General features: G+C 44.1%; 2 protein-coding genes across 2 annotated transcripts; both read left to right on the top strand.

Moving 5' to 3' along the window:
- Window positions 1–313: 313 nt before the first annotated feature.
- Window positions 314–5,908, top strand: DNAJC25 (DnaJ heat shock protein family (Hsp40) member C25). Its single transcript, XM_083719576.1, has 4 exons — window positions 314–874; window positions 3,044–3,196; window positions 3,612–4,082; window positions 5,607–5,908. Exons 1-4 carry the CDS (start codon window positions 542–544, stop codon window positions 5,727–5,729), a joined length of 1,080 nt encoding a protein of 359 aa, XP_083575702.1. The 5' UTR covers window positions 314–541; the 3' UTR covers window positions 5,730–5,908.
- A 2,507-nt stretch (window positions 5,909–8,415) lies between these two features.
- Window positions 8,416–17,723, top strand: GNG10 (G protein subunit gamma 10). Its single transcript, XM_083720051.1, has 3 exons — window positions 8,416–8,755; window positions 14,716–14,847; window positions 16,685–17,723. Exons 1-2 carry the CDS (start codon window positions 8,675–8,677, stop codon window positions 14,839–14,841), a joined length of 207 nt encoding a protein of 68 aa, XP_083576177.1. The 5' UTR covers window positions 8,416–8,674; the 3' UTR covers window positions 14,842–14,847; window positions 16,685–17,723.
- The last annotated feature ends 249 nt before the right edge of the window (window positions 17,724–17,972 follow it).

The raw sequence follows: 17,972 nt of genomic DNA, 5'->3' as shown, positions 1-17,972 counted from the left end.
CTTTGCGTGCCGCGCCACGTCTCGGCCTTCCGGCCTCCCTATCCCCCCGCCTCCTTTGGATTCGCCCGCTCCCTTTCCAATCCCGACCGCTGCTGTCCCTCCCCTCTCTTCCTGATTGACGTGAACAGAAAACCCTCCCGCCTCCCTATTCCCCACCCCTATTCTTGTTTTGATTGGCCGCTCCCTTTCCAATATACAATGACTGGCGTGAACAGAAACACCGCCTCCCTCTTCCCTCCCCTCCCCAAGCTCCTTGTGATTGGCCGCTCCTCTTCCAATCCCGACCTCTCCTCCCGTTCTCTCTCTGTGCCTGACGTTAGACGGCAGGGTAACGTATGGTGCCTGCCTTGCTCCTCCTGCTTTCGCGGCCCACCCAGTCAGCGCCCTCGCTTTCTGTCCACGCGTCCATGTGTTCTAGCCCCGCCCCTCCCGCTGCCGAGAGCGGCGCGAGGGAGCTCGCGAGGCGGCTGCAGCGTAAGCGGCGTGGCGGCGTTGCGCGCGAGGCCCCTCCCGCGGCGAGCGGTCGCCCTTGGCTACGGGCATGGCGTGGGCGCGACCGGCTCCGGGGGTTCCGGAGGGGCTGCGGCCTCCGCCGCCGCTCCTCCTCCTCCTCGTGTGGGTCTCCGCCCTGTGCCTTTTCCCCCGGCCGGCGGAGGCCCTGGTGGAAGGTCTCTACTGCGGGAAGCTGGTCTGCTACGACGTGCTGGGCGTGAGCCGGGATGCCAGCAAGGCTGAAGTGGCCCGGGCTTACCGGCAGCTGGCCCTCCGCTACCACCCGGACCGCCGACCGCGGGAACCCGACCCGGACGGCAAAGGAGCAGAGGCCGCCCAGGAGAAGTTCCTGCTCATCGCCACCGCCTACGAGACCCTCAAGGTGAGAGAGCGGGGCCGGGGCCGCCCCCTCCCTCCGCCCGCCCCGGCCGGACCCCTCCGGTAAGACACGCGCCGTCCGCACCCTCCTCCTCCCCCCCCCCCACGCACCCAGGCTCAGTTTCTCCCAACAGCACCCACCTCCCTGGCTCCCTTGAGGAGAAGGAGCAGCTGCGGGGAGGAGGGTGACAGGAGCGGCTGGCGCCGGGAGGGCCCTGAACAGGCCCCCCCCCTTCGCATTTCTCTGCCATGCAAATAGGGGTGTCCTCCATATGGCTTCCAAGTATATAATATATACTGTATATACATAATAAAACACTGAAAAAACTTCCCCATACAGTTCTGCTTTCAGTCCTGTATATGAAAACATTATATTAAAGCATAATGAAACATTAAACATGGAAGAAAACTTCCCTATACAGGGCTGCTTTAAGTCCTGTATATAAAAACATAATAGTAAAGCATAATGAAACATTAAACATGGAAGAAAACTTCCCTATACAGGGCTGCTTTCAGTCCTGTATATAAAAACATAATAGTAAAGCATAATGAAACATTAAACATGGAAGAAAACTTCCCTATACAGGGCTGCTTTCAGTCCTGTATATAAAAACATAATAGTAAAGCGTAATGAAACATTAAACATGGAAGAAAACTTCCCTATACAGGGCTGCCTTCAGCTCTGTATATAAAAATATAATATTAAAACAGCATGAAACATTAAGCATTGAAGATAACTTCCCTATACAGGGCTGCCTTCAGAAGGCTCTGGATCTGTTAACGTCACAACCTCCAACATTTCTGCAATGGAAATAAGGGACATTGTCCTATTCCATGATAAAATTTTTAGTATTTATACCCCTGTCCATCAGACTGGGTTGCCCCAGACACTCTGGGCAGCTTCCAATATATATATAGAAACATAATGGAACATTAAAAAAACTTCCCTATATAGGGCTGCCTTCAGAGGTCTTCTAAAAGTTGTATAGTTACTTATCTCATTGGCTCAGGGGTTGCATTACTTCATACGCTCCAACATTATTAAGCAGCTATCTTCTCTTTAAAAGACATCTGAAGGCAGCCCTGTTTAGGGAAGTTTTTAATATTTAATGCTGTATTGTTTTTAACACTTGACTGGAAGCTGCCCAGAGTGGCTGGGGAAACTCAGCCAGATGGGCGGGGTATAAATAATAAATTATTATTATATTATGATGATGTTGAAAAGAGGGACATCCTGAGGGAAAGTGGGACATTCCAGGATCAAATTAGAAAAATGGTTGGCTTCTGTAAATCCAGGACTGTCCCTGGAAAATAGGGACACTTGGAGGGTCTGCCTTCGTGGGGTGTCCTCCCTCCACAACACACTTCTAGACAGTGTTAGAAACTCAGATATATAAGCTAGGTGCCAAATGGCCCCTTAAACCAAGGTTGCAGTTGCCAAAACAGAATGTCTAGTTGCCATTTTGGGGCAAGACGGCTCTAAAGTCATTTTTCAAATGATGGACCAACTGTGATTGATTCTCAGTTAAACATTTGTCTAGTTCAGATGACAACCTTAGGTTGGTTAAGAACTTGATTCAGGGTCAGTCCACATATATATTGGCCTATTCTGACCTCTTTTTCTTAATGGAGACTGCTCCTGCTCAGCTGCACAGAAAAAGCAGTTTGCTTCTAGAAATTCATTCTGATAACTAATATAATTCCATGGGGTGGGGTGTTTGTGTGTGAAAACAGGATTTCTAGTTTATATGCATACACCAGTATATTATTGTGCTGTATAATATGCCTGGTGTTTGTGTATGTCAGAGAGAGAAAAGAAACTGGCCCATTAAACCAAGGTTGTAACACAGCAAGTATGCCATGCCTAACTAGGTTCAGTCATTAGTTTAGTGTGTTTGCTTATAACTGCTTTAAGAACAATAGCTTGTCAGTAGTCAAGTGTATTGCTTCAGAAGCATAAAGCATAAACACCTTTACTTTTTGCTATTTTACTCCTGTTGTGTAAATACTATTGATCATTTTATGTTTGAAAATTTAAGAGTAGTGTTCAACTAGATATATTTGCCATAAGTACTACCAAAAGCAATTCCTTAAACTGAGCGGATGGTGGTTGTTTTTATTCATTGACATATGGGATATTTCCAAATGAAAACCTGCCAATCATCATTTGCAGGATGAAGAAACTCGTAAGGATTATGATTATATGTTGGATCATCCTGAGGAGTATTACAGCCATTACTATCACTATTATAGTAGAAGATTGGCACCCAAGGTAGATGTCAGAATCGTGATTCTAGTCACTGTCTGTGCCATCTCTGTTTTTCAGGTAAATATATTTGTCTCCAAACTCTTCCATTGTTACCATCTGACCTGAAAAATAATGAAAGACGAAATGTAATATGGCTGGTTTCTTACAAATGTTTCCCCTTTGTGTAAAAGGCAATTGATCAAGTGCTGTCTGTTCTCTATATTATGCCAGCAAAGGATGTGGCTGGCCTGAACTTATTACCTGCAAAATAAGGAACATATTAAAAATATCACATCAGTTTTCCCTAAGATTCTTGGGCACCATACATGGAAAGGGGATTTTTTAAAAAAAAGTGATTATGAATGCAAAGCTATGCAAATAAAGAAAACAATAGTTTCATATAGTGCATCCTATATATATAGTCTGAGTACCACAGGGAAAGGTAATTTGCTTATTCTCTAAGGCTAATATTGCTTACCGTTTTATATTTTAGTTCTTCAGCTGGTGGAGTAGCTACAATGAAGCTATCAACTACCTAGCAACCATGCCAAAATATCGTATACAAGCCATGGAGATTGCCAGGCAACAAGGGCTACTAAACAGAGCCAAAGAAAAGGGCAAGAACAGGCGGTCCAAGGAAGAAATCCGCAAGGAGGAGGAGGAAATAATCAAAGATGTAATAAAAAACAAAATAGATATCAAGGGTGGTTATCAGAAGCCCCAAATATATGACATACTCTTATTCCAAATCCTTTTAACACCTTTTTATCTGTGCAAGTACATAGGATGGTATTGTTGGTGGATTTATTGTTTCAACATCAAAGGACAAGAGTATGGGGAAGAAGAGAAATTGTATATTATACGCAAGTACATGAAAATGTCACAGTCTCAGTTTGACACTTTGGAAGATCACCAGAAAGAGACTTTTCTTGAACGACAGCTCTGGATAAGAGAGAACTATGAGGTGAGCGGCGTTGGCACACAGGAAGTGGGAAAAGAACCTAACATGTCCTGACTTCTTAAATTATGTTCATACCACACCTAAGCGAAGGCGCTTGCTTTTGCAGTTCCATAGTGTTGGTTGGGGTCACAAGCAGTGATCAGTGTCCCATACGCAGCTAAAGTACACCAGGTATTTCCTATTACGGTTGTCCAAACTTACTGTCTTTGTAGGTCTTCCCCAACCTTTATTTATAGGTTGGGCTGTTGCATGGGCAGTATACTAACACTGTAGATGGTTCACTTCAGTGTTCAAATGAACTTCTTTGTTATGCCCCTTTATTAGAGGCTGAGTGGCATTGTTTAGTTAGTTTAAAAAATGCCTGTCTATAAATGTGCTTCTCAAATCAGTACAAATCAGTAAAGCAGCACAGCAAGTCACAACATACAAAAACAAAACACAATGCAGTAAACTACAGTTAACAAGCCTATCACCAGAAAAAAACTGCTCAGATTCAATTTTCAGCAGATGGTGTAGGCTTTGTAAAATGGAGACCTTAATTTGTCATCTGAATCTCAGAAGAGGGCCAGAAATGCTACAAAGACCGAGAGATGGAGAAGGCCCAGTGAGAAGCAGTCACAGAATGCTCTTCTTAATACATGATCTCGGAGAACCTTATCCTAGTTCTAGGATCAGGGAACCCAGCAGTAAATCAGCTTAGAAGTTCTGCTGAAGGAAAAGAACCATTTTATCTTCCACAACACAATAATTGTCTGTGCTCAAGCAGATAGAGCTGTCAATATTTGTTGTTCTAGCACCATTTAAAAAAAAAACCCAACATACTGGCAATAGAAGCCTTGGTGCAGTGTGGCATTTCCAGTCTACTGAGAGAGCTGTCACCAGCCTTGTCCCTTTCAGTGCCATGCAAGTAGTATTAGGTTGTATCCAATGATAGTCCTGCTCATAGCAGAAGCATTGAAATTAATAGGTCCGTTACAACCCATTGTGCCTCATATGTTATGTAGAGAGCAGAAGTGGGAAAACATTGGCTTCATTCTGCAGAGTGTGAGTTTGTAAATATTTCAATTAATATCAATTTGAATATTAATTGATACTCAGTTAATGTGTCACCTTAACTATTGGTAATGTACTTTGAAAATAGATGCCAAATGCTAGTCCTACTTAGTAGAGCCATTGAAGTCAATGGACATATCTAACTTAAGTTAATTAATTTCATTGAGTCTACTCGTGAGTAGGATTAGCATTGACTCAAATGTGACTATTAAGGTTTAAAGCTGTATTTTTAAATTTTTTTTACCCACCTGCATGGTATCTAGCTCTTTAGCCCGTTACGGCACATTTTCAGTGTATCCCCCAAGCACATTTGTTTTAGGATCAACTACTTTTATGCAATCCAGTGCTCCATTTGAATGTCAAATAGGGGGATCTGCATTTTGGCTTGTCCGCAGTGAAACTGTCAAAGAATCTGTTGCTAAAGCACAGTGAAGATTGACATTGCTTTCAGTTAAATTTTTCCTTCTCTTTTAGCTTTACAAACAAGAGCAAGAGGAAGAACTGAAGAAAAAAATGGCATCGGACCCTCGATGGAAAAGATACAGGCGGTGGATGAGAAATGAAGGACCTGGAAGACTGACTTTTATTGATGATTGACACTTGCTGTAACTTATACGGTCCAGTGATGATTGGCAAGAAAAATTCATACCTAAAAAGTTCAGAGTTTAACTGCTGTGTCTCAGCAATGTTCTGAAACTCAGGAAGTAATCAGGCAGAAAACTAGTACAATTTTATGATTTTTATAAAATAAAAGGAAATCTGCTAATCAGTCTTAATTGTTTTGCTCCATGGTTCACTCGATGTAGAATTAAAAACACGCCTGACATGGATCTCCTTAAGAGTCTTCATGTAAATGTGATAATGTAACAGGTATGTAGGTGGGCCTATTTGGCAGGAGGGGCCAAATCAGCCATCCAAGCCATGCCCATGTTGTTTTGCCTTTCTTTTGTACAGCCCCAAAGCTCAAAGTTGGAGGCTGTCACGAGGCTTCAATCGTTCTTGTATGATAGGAAGTTGAAAGATCGTAGCCTTCTGGCAGGTTCATGTGGTTGCCAGTTTGAGGTGATAAAGATGAATTTCCAGTGCTGATGAAGCAGTAGAAATACACTTTTCAGCAGGCCTCCCCACCACTGTAGTAGTCAAAATCCCCTTATAAAAAGCTCCAGAAAGGGTGTGTACAGTGAACACCAGGCTGGCTAAGTTTTATATCAATCCAAGAACCACACTGATGGGCACTCTGCACCCCACCGACGACGACAGCTGCATTTCAGTGTTGGAGATGGCTAATGTATGCCTGTGCATGCACTTGTACACAGACTGTACAAACGAATTGCACATGCACCACATAAAGAGCATGCACACACACATAGCGTCATGTACACAATGCAGATACAAACTATCGGCATTCCATGTATTCCTGCTAGTGCTGGCATGAGATGCTGGCTGCAAACAGTGCCTTTTCCTTTGGCTTCCCTTTTGAGGGGTTCTCTAAACAGCAGAGGGTTCTTTCACCTCCTGTTCTTAGTGTTAAGGACCACAGTGCTAATACCCGAGATAAAGCTGCTTGTCTGTTCCTTTAAACAGCAGCGTTTCAGCCCACGCATTTGCCAGTGGTGGCATGGCAAGAAATGCCTCTTTAGAAAGCAGGCAAGAAGCATTACCTCTGATCATAGTGCTGTGGTCCTTAGCGCACAGAATGGGAGGTAAAAGAGCAGGCAGAGAAGTCTTGCACTGTGGTGCTTAGGGATGAGAGCGGGAGATTAAAGCGCTCTTGCCTGCAGAGATCACTCTCTAAAGAGCTTTATCTCCTGAAGCAGTTTGCTGCAACTCCAGTGATTGCGTTGTGTGTTTGACCTGAGAGTATCCCCTAGCCTAAGTAGTTTGAGAAGGAATTCGTTTAGTTTGGATGGTCTTTTCCAAAAATCTCTGCTGGAAAAATGCTCCCTGCGAGCTGGTTTGCATGTAACCTCAAGGCAAACCATTGCTTAGTACAAATGGGAGGATTTGCACCTCCCTTGGTCCTGTTGCTTTGGGCAGGGTAGTGTCTTCCAAACCTATAGCTTGTGAGCTGTAAATCAAAGGAGAAAAGGGGAAAGTCCTGGACTGGGATGGTGAGGGTGCCATGTGAATTATTAATGGCAAGACAGGCCAAAGCAAATCCACATTTTGTTCTGGTGCAGACAAAGTCATTGCTTTCAAAGGAGCCTACTCCCTAGTGAGTAGCCCCAATAGGATTTGGGTTTCATGCACATTGCCGTGCTCAGATGGGAAGAACCTCCGCCATGGGAGTTTACAGTAATTTTTGGGAGGGTGGGGTCAAAACAAGGAAAGGGGGCTGGTTTCTCCCATCAGAACTGAGAAGAAGAGTGCCAGTACCTTTTACCTCATCTCTCAGGTTCTACAAATGCCATAAACCCACATCTTTTTTGAGTCACCCATGCCCCAAGTCCCTACTCTCCAACATCTTTGAGACAGCAGGTTTACATTTCTCCCCAACATACAAGCCAACTCCTAGGGGCAAAAGTCCCTTTGCCCACACAATAAAATATTTGAGAGGGCTGCCCCCCCCCCAAAGTTGATGAGCATTGCCTGGGGTGCTAATTTGAATAAAATATTGGGGAGGGACCAGATAAGTCCCACCCTGCACAGTAGATCACAAGACGTGGCCCACGCACACCATTTGAATGGCAATGCTCACCCACTTTGGGGAGTCTGGCCCACTCAGCTATTTTATTTGGGGAGCCAAAGGTACCTTGGCAACTAGGAGTTTGCTCCTATGCATGGCGTAGCCAAGGGAAGGGCAGCGAAGAGCATTAAAAATAATGCTAAGATTCTGTTCCCCACCCCCCAGCAAAAGCCTGCCCCCTGCAATATCCTCTTTTGAGAGGGATTTTTACCTGCGATCTCCCCCCAAAAGGTGGACAACTTTTGGGGGCCCCTAACAAAAATCCTGGCTATGCCTATGCTCCTATGGACATTGCCATTCATATGGTATGTCTGTTTTGCATCTTGTGATCGACACGGCAGCTGCCCCCTAAAGCAAGTAAAAGAATAGAAATACTTAACTAACTGATGGATCAAGTCGATTCTGCCCCCGCTAACCAAAGTCCTGCCCCCACAACAAAAATCCTGGCTGCGCCCGTTACACCCACCCACCTAATGTTTTAATCAAGTTGGCTGCTCTACTCCCCCAAAACTCCCGGGACAAGGGAACGCGGGTGGGGTTTTCGAGGGCAGCCCTCTCAATTTTCAACCGGCGGGTCTATAAGTACAGTATTACGCTAGCGGACCCTCAGGCGTTCCTCTCCAAGAGCCAAGCGGCTGCGCTCGCCTTCCATCCGGGCCCGGGAGGCGCAACCCCGGGTGGCGGGGTGGGTGGGGGGAGCCTGCCTGGGCGCTGCCTCCTCCCCCTCGGCGCTCGGTTGGTGCGTCGTCGGGAGCGCAGCTTCGGCCGGCGCTGGCACTGCAAGGGAAGTCGGGCGCGGCGCGCCAGAGAGACCCCGAGCGCTCGCGTCTTCCTCGCCGCCGCCGCCGCCGCCAGCATGTCTTCCAACTCCAGCCTCAGCACCATGCAGCGCCTGGTGGAGCAGCTGAAACTGGAGGCCGGCGTGGAGAGGATCCGGGTGAGCAGAGCTGCTTGGCTGGCGTCCGGAGAGCCGGACGCGCGGCGGCTCCATTTGCTCTCCAGACCCCGAGGCGTCCTTTGTCCTCAGTATAGTGGAGGGAGGAGGCATCGCTCTCCCATCGCCGCTCCTTCTAGAGGAGCTGAATGGCAAGTCAGGCCGTCGGGGCATCGGGAAGCTTTGTGTCCTTTTCCGATGGCACGGAGGGGCAGGGGCATCTTCCTCGGCCTGCAACAAAACGCGCACTTTCGCAGCTGGCTTTTGCAGCGCTGGGCGTGAGGCCGTTCGCTGGCTCGCTGGAAACCCATTCAGAGCCAGACGGGGGGTCTCATCTGACAGAAACGGGGCTTTATTTGGCGTCCTTAACTGATAAGAGTTAGGCCTCCCTCGGCTTGCTTCCAAGGGTTTTTGTTTTCGTAGCGTTTTTTATTTTCCTCTCTTGCTGCTAGTTTAAAAATAAATAAATGGGCGAGGTATCTTGGTTAGTTTTCCTACTACGAATTGCCAGATGGATTGCTAAACGTGGATCTAACGCTGGTGTTTATTTGAACTGGATATTGCTAATTAACTTGCTGGTGTGCGTTAGGCACATGGAAACTTTTGATGTGTTTTTAGCACACTGTTAATTATCTGACTGTTTATAGTGTTTTATTGCTTTAAACGAACAGCTGTCAGTGTTCTACTGTAGTTTTGTACTGAACTATTTAACTGGTTGTGGCCGTTGCATGTAAATCTTACATTTTGTGAAATACTCGGGGCACAGAATATTTGTGGGAAATGCTGAAAATTGACAGATAAAAATGGTTTAAACTTCGGCAACCCTTGTGATCATATGTTTGAGAGAATGTGCGACTGAAGCCCATTCTAGACCATCTCATAAATTCTGTACCGTTTAAGGAGGTTTAGAGTTATACTTTTCATTTCTGGCAGCAGCTGAGCTTAAGGCTTTTGCCTGGTTGCTAATTCTTTTGGCTGCCACTCTGGCTCCGCTATTTGAAATACGCCTTTGTTCCCAAAGAGGCGCACTGTGGATAGTAGGAATGAGATGTGGCGCCCCCTAATTTGCGATCACAGAAGAGGCTCGCAGTGTTTTGTCAACAGGAACGGCCTTTGTGTAAATGCCCTCTTGAGTGGATACTTTCACAGGAGCTTTTATTAGACCAGCTCTCCCATGGAATTACAAAAACAAAAACCAGAAAGTAAACTTTTCAAAATTGATAATAAAACAGGACAAAGGAATAGACTGTCAAGTTGGATGGGAGCACATCAGTGACACAAAATTGATACAAAGAGAGGATAATGACAGCTAGGAGCAAAATCCTAGCCTTGCAGTTTGCTTGGTAATATTAACCAATTTCGGTAAATCTCATTGAACTCTGAAAAGCACTCTCTCTTTCTCAGCAGCATCTAAAAAGAGAAGACTTCAGCCTTCCCAGTGTGGTGCCTTTCAGATGTTTTGTACTCCAGTTCCCATCATGCCTGACCATTGGATATGCTAGTTGGAACTGATGGGAATTGTAATCAAAAACATCTGAAAGGTACCAGATCCTGAAAGGCTTGTTTAGGCTGCATATATGTTTACTAAATTCAGCAGGGTTCTCCAACACATAGCTGATAGGTTTTCAGTCCTGTTCAGAGTTGTACCCTTACTTAGCTTTTAGTCCTGTCGAACATGGTTGATACTACTGAGTCACACAAACAGCCTCAATGTTTCCTGCTGTTAGTTTGCAACAGCTCTTCGAGGTCTCAGAGAGAGGTGAGTTCTTTTGCTATACAAAGGGACCTTGGCCCCTCAGGGAGGTTTACTTCCAAGTAGACATGCCTAAGTTTTCAAACACATTATTTATTTGAATAAAACAGGAGGTAGGGAATCAGTCCCGAGTTATGTATCAGGGTGAGACAGGGTAGTGATCCTCCATTTGATTAGGAATTTGATGGCATTCTGGTGCTTTATTTAGTTCCGCCTTCTGCAAAGTTTACTTTTTAGCAGCAGATCGCAGAAATCTCGAAAGCAGCTGTATCTTTGTTAAGTTTTGCATACAGTGCTGAACCTTACATATCAGCCTTCACCAGCCTCTGCATACAATGGGACTTACTCCTAGGTAAATCAGCACAGCAGTTTTTGCCCTCTGGGTGTTTTGGGAGTATGTCCCATTGAATTCATATAATTGTACTACATGACGTTCAGCCACATGGTACTTCAAAAGAGGGTACTCCGCTTCAGATAGTTTCAAAAATCCATACTTTTTTCAGAGAAATGGATAAAATGGGGATATAAACAGTAGCACATTTGGGTTTTGAAGCTTTAAAAGAGACAATCCAAATGGAGTTGATGCATGTCACTTACTTTTTACTGCTTATACCTCAATTTTGATTTCTGATTTTAATTTCTCTTGGCGTGAGGGAAACAGGAAGGCAAAACCACTTTTAAATGCTCTGTTAACACATAAACAAGCTCTAAGGAGATTCTGAGGAAGTGCTAAGAATGTCTGAAACCCTGGAGAGCCACTGGCGAGTCAATCCTGGCTCAACCTTGGGTCCCCCAAATGTTTTTGGACTACACATCCCATCATCTCTGACCATTGGCTAGGCTAGCAGGGGATGATGGGAGTTGTGGTCCAACAATGTCCGGGGACCCAAGGTTGAAGGACACTGGTAATAGTGAGCTAGAAGAACCAATCATCTAACTTGATACAGGCATCCCCCACACACACTTGTGCACAATTGACGGAGAAGAGACTGGAGGCACAGCAGGGCTTTGTTTAGGCTGCTGAGCCTCCCCGCCCAAGAGCTGATGTGCACGGTAGCGCAGCAGCTGTTGCCTTCCGGCTCTTCTTCCAGCCTCCTGCCAGCCTCAGAGTTTCAATTCCAGTTGTAGGTATTTTTGGTACAGCATTTTTGATTTTTGGAGAGCAGCATTTTGGAGAAAGAGCAGCAGAGAGGATGCTTAGAGGGTGCTCCCCTACTTACGCGATTTTCATTTATGCGCGTGGGGTGCGGGAATGTAACTCCCGCATGAGTGAGGATTCGCCTGCATAAGGCAGCCTCCTATGTTTAGCTGTTGTCCGTGGTATATTCAGCTGCAGCCATGCTATTCATGGTGCACAATAAATGCTGGGCCCAGCCTCTTATTTCTGCAGACACAAGTTGACATGTAAGTGCTGCTGTAAGCTGTGTGTGTTTTGCCGACTTATTAATAAATGCACCTTCCACTCAGAGGTTTTTGTGCCCCGGGGATGCTGAGATATCACAAACTCAGCTTTGATTTGGCCTGGCAGGATGATGTAGAATAAGGCAGTCATTTGCTTTTGAATAGGCCGCTGGGAAAGTGGAACTGCCTGTATCTGCACAACTAGGTTGTAGTAGTCAGGAGGAGGATGTAGTTGTCTTTTATTATTATTAATCATTTATATATAGTTCATTAACATGAAATATTCATTGGTTGACTCACAAGCACAATCCCATCTCGCCTCTGCCATCCGTCCCCTTGTTTCTGTTTCTCCTTCCCTACTGTCAAACTTCAGATGGCGAGCTCCGTGGGGCAGAGACCTGCCTGTGCTCATGATCCCTATAGGGATCCCAAGTATACCAGGGCTGCTGTGTAGATAATGATGAAATAAGAAATACAGTGGTACCTCGGTTTACGAACTTGATCCGTTCCGCAAGTCCATTCTTAAACCGAAACCGTTCTGAAACTGAGGCATGCTTTCCCTAATGAGGCCTTCCGCTGCCGGTGCCCTTCCACCGTTCAGATTCCATTATTAAACCGAGGTAAAGTTTGACACTACTTCTGGTTTTGCAGAGTTCGTAAACCGAATAGTTCGTAAACAGGGCTGTTCTTAAACCAAAGTACCACTGTAATACGGAGCATTTAATGAACAGTGTACTTCGTCTTGCTGTTCTGTGGAATGAGATTTTATTACAGGTTAACTCTCACTTTAGGAAGAATTTGAGGGATGGAATTTAATACGCCATTGGGTAATTTTTTTTAATTCTGACGAGGGTATGCACCATGTCACTGTAGCTCACGAGGAAACAAAAGGACATAGATTGCGATGTAAATAACACAGAAGATCCCCATGCATTCTGATGTGAGTCCACACAGGCATTTGACTATACAGTGGTACCTCGGGTTAAGTACTTAACTCGTTCCGGAGGTCCATTCTTAAGCTGAAACTGTTCTTAACCTGAAGCACCACTTTAGCTAATGGGGCCTCCTGCTGCCGCAGCGCCGCCAGAACACGATTTCTGTTCTCATCCTGAAGCAAAGTTCTTAACCCAAGGTACTATTTCTGGGTTAGCGGAGTCTGTAACCTGAAGCATATGTAACCTGAGGTACCACTGTAAAAGCAAGCTCTCCCTGCAGAAAAGCTGGATGTAATTAGACATGCTCATTTCTTGTGTTATTGGATTATTTTTATTTTTGGAAAAACACCTATTCAACCTTTTTTCATATAAAACGAATCCAAGGTGTTGGAATAGAAGGGAGGGGAGTTTGGAGTGGCAGGATTTTTCCCTACCGCAAATTTCCAAAGCTTTACATTTGCCTTGTATTAAAATTTAATTTCCTCCAATACCTGCGCAAAGTTCAGCCAGGTACAAAGCAGTAAAATAATTTGCTAATCAGTGGAGCACACCACACACTCTCCTTTTGCTAACCTTTTTGCAGCTAAAATGCAGCCATCTGCTAAGAGATTCAGACAGAGCTTTAGGGTTATTAATTTATTTTCAGCGTGCTCCAGGGACTTTGCCACCTGCTCCCAAGCTAATGCAGTTAAGGCTTGTCTTTGTCCTCGTAAAAAGCTACAGCTCCTACCCTTAATGGGGCAATATTCTGGAAACTACAGCACTAAGGTAGGATTTAGTGGTGTTCCTTATCTTGCTTGGAGCTCCTCTGATGAGGACCAGAACATGTGTGAAAAAGAAAATGCTATTTCATTTATTACGGTGGTTACTTTTTTCAAAAGCTGAACTCAACGCAGCTTTTAAAAACAACAATTAAAGCAGAAATAAAACAAAAATAAAACCAACCTAAAATACAATAACATGCATAAAAATAAGCAAAGACTATAAAATTGCAATGCCTTTTTATACCACGGGCATTGGAAGCATCCCAAATCCAATATGAACAGGCTTTGTGTGTCCCAAACAGAATTCCCAGAGTTCTCCTTTAGTTTTTATAGCCAATGACATTGTTAGACCGATTCTGGTTGGGTATTTCTGTCATTCTTCCTATTCCCAGCATTCCGCCTGCAGGTGCCATTGTTTATTGCAGCCAAAAGAAGCACCACTGGTGCAAAAGAGGGGAGGCACAAGCAGGCTTGGGTAAACCCTGACGTTTGCCCCATGAAGACTGAGCATGCTCAGTGGCCACAGAATGTTGACTGGCTGTTTGGCAGGGGAGATGAAAAACACGGAGGCGGAATAAAATGGAGTGGTTGCATTTTTTATTGCAAACCTCAACTCTTGTCAGAGGCTATTAGGCACAAAAGCTAAATTCAATATCTCTGTATACCTCTGACTGTTAGGTCCTGGGGAGAACAGGGAGGGCTATTGCCTTCATACCCTCTTTCTGTACTTCGTGGAGCCATCTGGCTGACCTCTGTTGGAAACAGGGTGCTAAACTATATGAATGGCAGGGCTCCACATGCATTTGATGGTCTCGCAGCTGTTCAAGCTGCAGAAGCCCTGCCAGGAATAAATAGACAAACTTACTTAGCCTTCATTTTTTTAACTAGTCCTAAGCATCTATCTAAATAACTGTCATTATGTTCTGCAGCAATAAAATCCGCAGGTAATTATTACACGGTGTACAAGGAAATAACGCCTCAAACCTATTTCCTTTCAGTTTCCGTGAATGACATTCAGGTTTTGCATCTTCCATTTGCAGTGAAACAATGTCACGGCGACTTCTAAAAAAGAACCCTCTGTTAGTTCTCCTGTGTTTTTCTCTCTTCCAGGTCTCTCAGGCAGCTGCAGAGCTTCAGCAGTACTGTATGCAGAATGCTTGCAAAGATGCCCTGCTTGTGGGTGTTCCTGCGGGAAGCAACCCATTTCGAGAGCCCAGGTCCTGTGCATTGCTCTGAAGACAGGTATGGTGATCCTTGCAGAAGCTTGCATCTCTCTTAAGAGCATAGGGCAGGATCCAATGAACTCTGGAGGACATGAAACTAAATAGACAAGTTTGGGGGCTTCTGTTTCCCAAAATAGCAGGCACACCCAAATTGCTGCACTGCAAAACATGGGCGTAGCCAGGATTTTTGTGGGGGAGCGGGGCAGAACTGATGTGATTGGTCAGTTAGTTAAATATTTCTATTGTTTTACTTGATCTGGGAGGGGCAGCTGCGCCCCCTCCCCCCGGCCATGCCCATGCTGCAAAATACCTTTAAAGTTACAGAAACCATTGCAAAATACTTTTTGAGTTACATAAACCATTTGTAATGTAGCACAAGCAGTTGCTGATCAAAGAAGAAAAATTAAAATCTCAGGAGCTACACACCCCTTTGGCATAAACCATATCATTAGAATCTACGTTAGGGTACAGTGTTTTATTCCTGAGTTGTGCAACCAAGTGTTCCGTTCTCGGATGAGGAAGAAAACCTGTTTTTTAAAAGGTACCATTTCAGAGAGCAGGTGGAAGCTCATAAAATGACTTGCTCCTCCATACAAACCAATTCCCTACATATAGGAAATTATCATTTCCCCCATAACATGGTAGTTTGGGTTTTTTAAAAAAAATATGCATTGAATAGTGTCATTGTAGAGGAGCTCTCCTCTGCAGTCCAAAACAGTACAGTCTGGAAATGAGTTTATCATCTTACCTTTTCCTTGAGAGTGTGTAGAGCTTTATGTAACTCTTACCAAGTAAAATTGTAGAGAATAAAAATGGCATCTACCGGTAGGGGACACTGGATTCAATTTGAGACGAACAATTTACTTCCAGCTTGGTTCAGAATCTTAGACTTCAGCAAGTTTTAAGAACCCTTGGGCGCTGCCAGGTGGCCACTTTTTTCAGGTTGGGTTCAGTCACATAGCAGCAAATTCATGTTGCACAATTAAAGCTGGTTTGGAGCTGCTGTGCAACAAACCTACATCCACAAAAGACTGGACTTCAATGCTCATTAAGTAGCCAACATCATATAATCTCCTTGCAAATAAATAGGGGAGAATATGCAATAAACAGATCGCAAGGAAGCATCCTTGGACTTCAATCCAAGATGATGGGATGATGCAGGCAGGACTCAGCTTGATCTTCAGAGGCTTGTCAGTAGGGGAAGGCAACAGGTTTTAGAGTCTTCCCACTGACATCCCTGAGTGCATGAGTGCACTATTAATTTCTCCCAACTTTGGCCAATTCCCTTTTGCTCATATAACAGGGGCGGGATGCAGGGAGAGTAAACCACTGCAGTTGGGGATCCTGTCTTATGGAGAGCAAAATATACTCTCCATCCCTGACACTGAGCGGCCCAGCCCCACTCAGTCACTTAGAAACCCTTCAGTGTGGCAGCCCCTGAATTCTCTGCCCATTTATAATAGGCAGGCACCTTTGCTGTCATTTTTGGCACCTGCCAAAAATATTTTATGCATCTAATTTTAGAATGCGATTTTACCATGTGTAACAGCTTTAACATTGCTGATTTTATCTGTTTTGAAATGTCATGTTAGCTTGTTTTTAATACGTGATTGTCCTTGTTTACCACTTAAGAGGGGTTTTTTAAATTAAATGGCATACAAATTATGTTTAAATAAAATGATCAGGGATATCACGTGTGGTGCAGTGTGAGTCTCTGTGGGCAGGCAGATGTTTTGCATGCTGTTTCATGGGCACAAAGTTTTGTCTGTTGTAGTGATAGGATTCTTACTGCTGTGATTAACTTGTGAAGTGGAAGACAACCCTTTGAGAAAGCTTTTCCCCCTCCTATATTGCAGGGAAGGTTATTGAAAAGTTCTCTTCCGACGTGAGAGGAAATCCTGGCAGCCTTCTTTTCAACAAACATGTCTATGCCCTTACTTCTGTGTGGCCAAAACAGTATCTTTAGATATTTATTAGTCTGCTTGACTATCTTTGTAACTGACTAGATCTTTTACTAATACTTGTGTAAAGCATTTTTTTAAGGAAGAGGCTTTCTTTTTGTAATGGAATCAGCTTCTTTTCTACACTTACTCCCCTGAGATGTTTACATTCTGGAAAAGAAAATTACCAAATGACTTCTTGCTCTGTTGTTGTGCCTGAATGAGACACTCACTAGGTACCTCCTTAGTAGCCGCTTTGCATTTTCTGATAAAAATGTTGACTAGGCATGACCCAGCCAAAGGTAAATCCTTTTAACACAACAATGCTGTGCATATTCACCTCATTTGGACTTCCTGTTGGGTAAATATGCATAGGATCAGGCTCCATTTCCCATTAATTTCAATGGGACATGTTCAATAACATTCTTAACTTCCTTTTTGAAATTGGAGACTTTAAAGTTCTAAATTTTGGCAGGAGTGAACCCATTTTAGTGAGAGTGCCCATCTATCCAGTATGGAAAGAAATATTATTTATAAAACATTGCTCTTTTGCTATTCCTGAAAGCATTGAGAATACAGAAATAGCTGGTTCCATCTGCCACATAGATAGAATTCCCAAAATCCCCCATACTAGGTTTAGTGTGTCTTTAGTTTTTATTGTGCTTCTACAGAAAACTGTTTCTTTGAAATGTCTAAACTGTAACTCGGCAGGTAATTACAGACAAGAAGACTACACTACACTACATAAATACTTCTATAGGTCACTTTTTCAAGGCTTGCAACATTATTGGGACCTGTACAAATGTGTTTTTGGGGTGGGGTGCCTTTGATTTTTGTTTATCGAGCACTTTTACACACACACAGACTGTTTACTTTTTAAAAAAAGAATATTCTGTTTACACACCCTTGTTTGTATTAATATATTGGAAGCTTAAATAAAAATTTCTTTCCCTAACTATTTGGGACACTCTGTTGTATGGAAAGAGGAAGCATTTTGGGTAACAAAGAGAAATATTTTTGATGGGGGAGTTTTCAGTGTAAAATAAATCTGATATCCACTGAAGGAATTTGGAAAGTGCGCATAAGATTGCTTATTTCTCAACTATAGCCCAGGCAGGGTGTCCTTGCATAAGATTTACCCTCCAAACGTCAGAGAAACAGCTCTGACATTGGAGAGGGTGATCCTTTGCTGGCGTCTCCCTCT

The sequence above is a fragment of the Podarcis gaigeae genome (genome assembly GCF_964106915.1).
Source record: "Podarcis gaigeae genome assembly, chromosome: 17".
Lineage (NCBI taxonomy): Eukaryota > Metazoa > Chordata > Lepidosauria > Squamata > Lacertidae > Podarcis > Podarcis gaigeae.
This window is presented reverse-complemented; position numbering and strand designations above follow the sequence as displayed.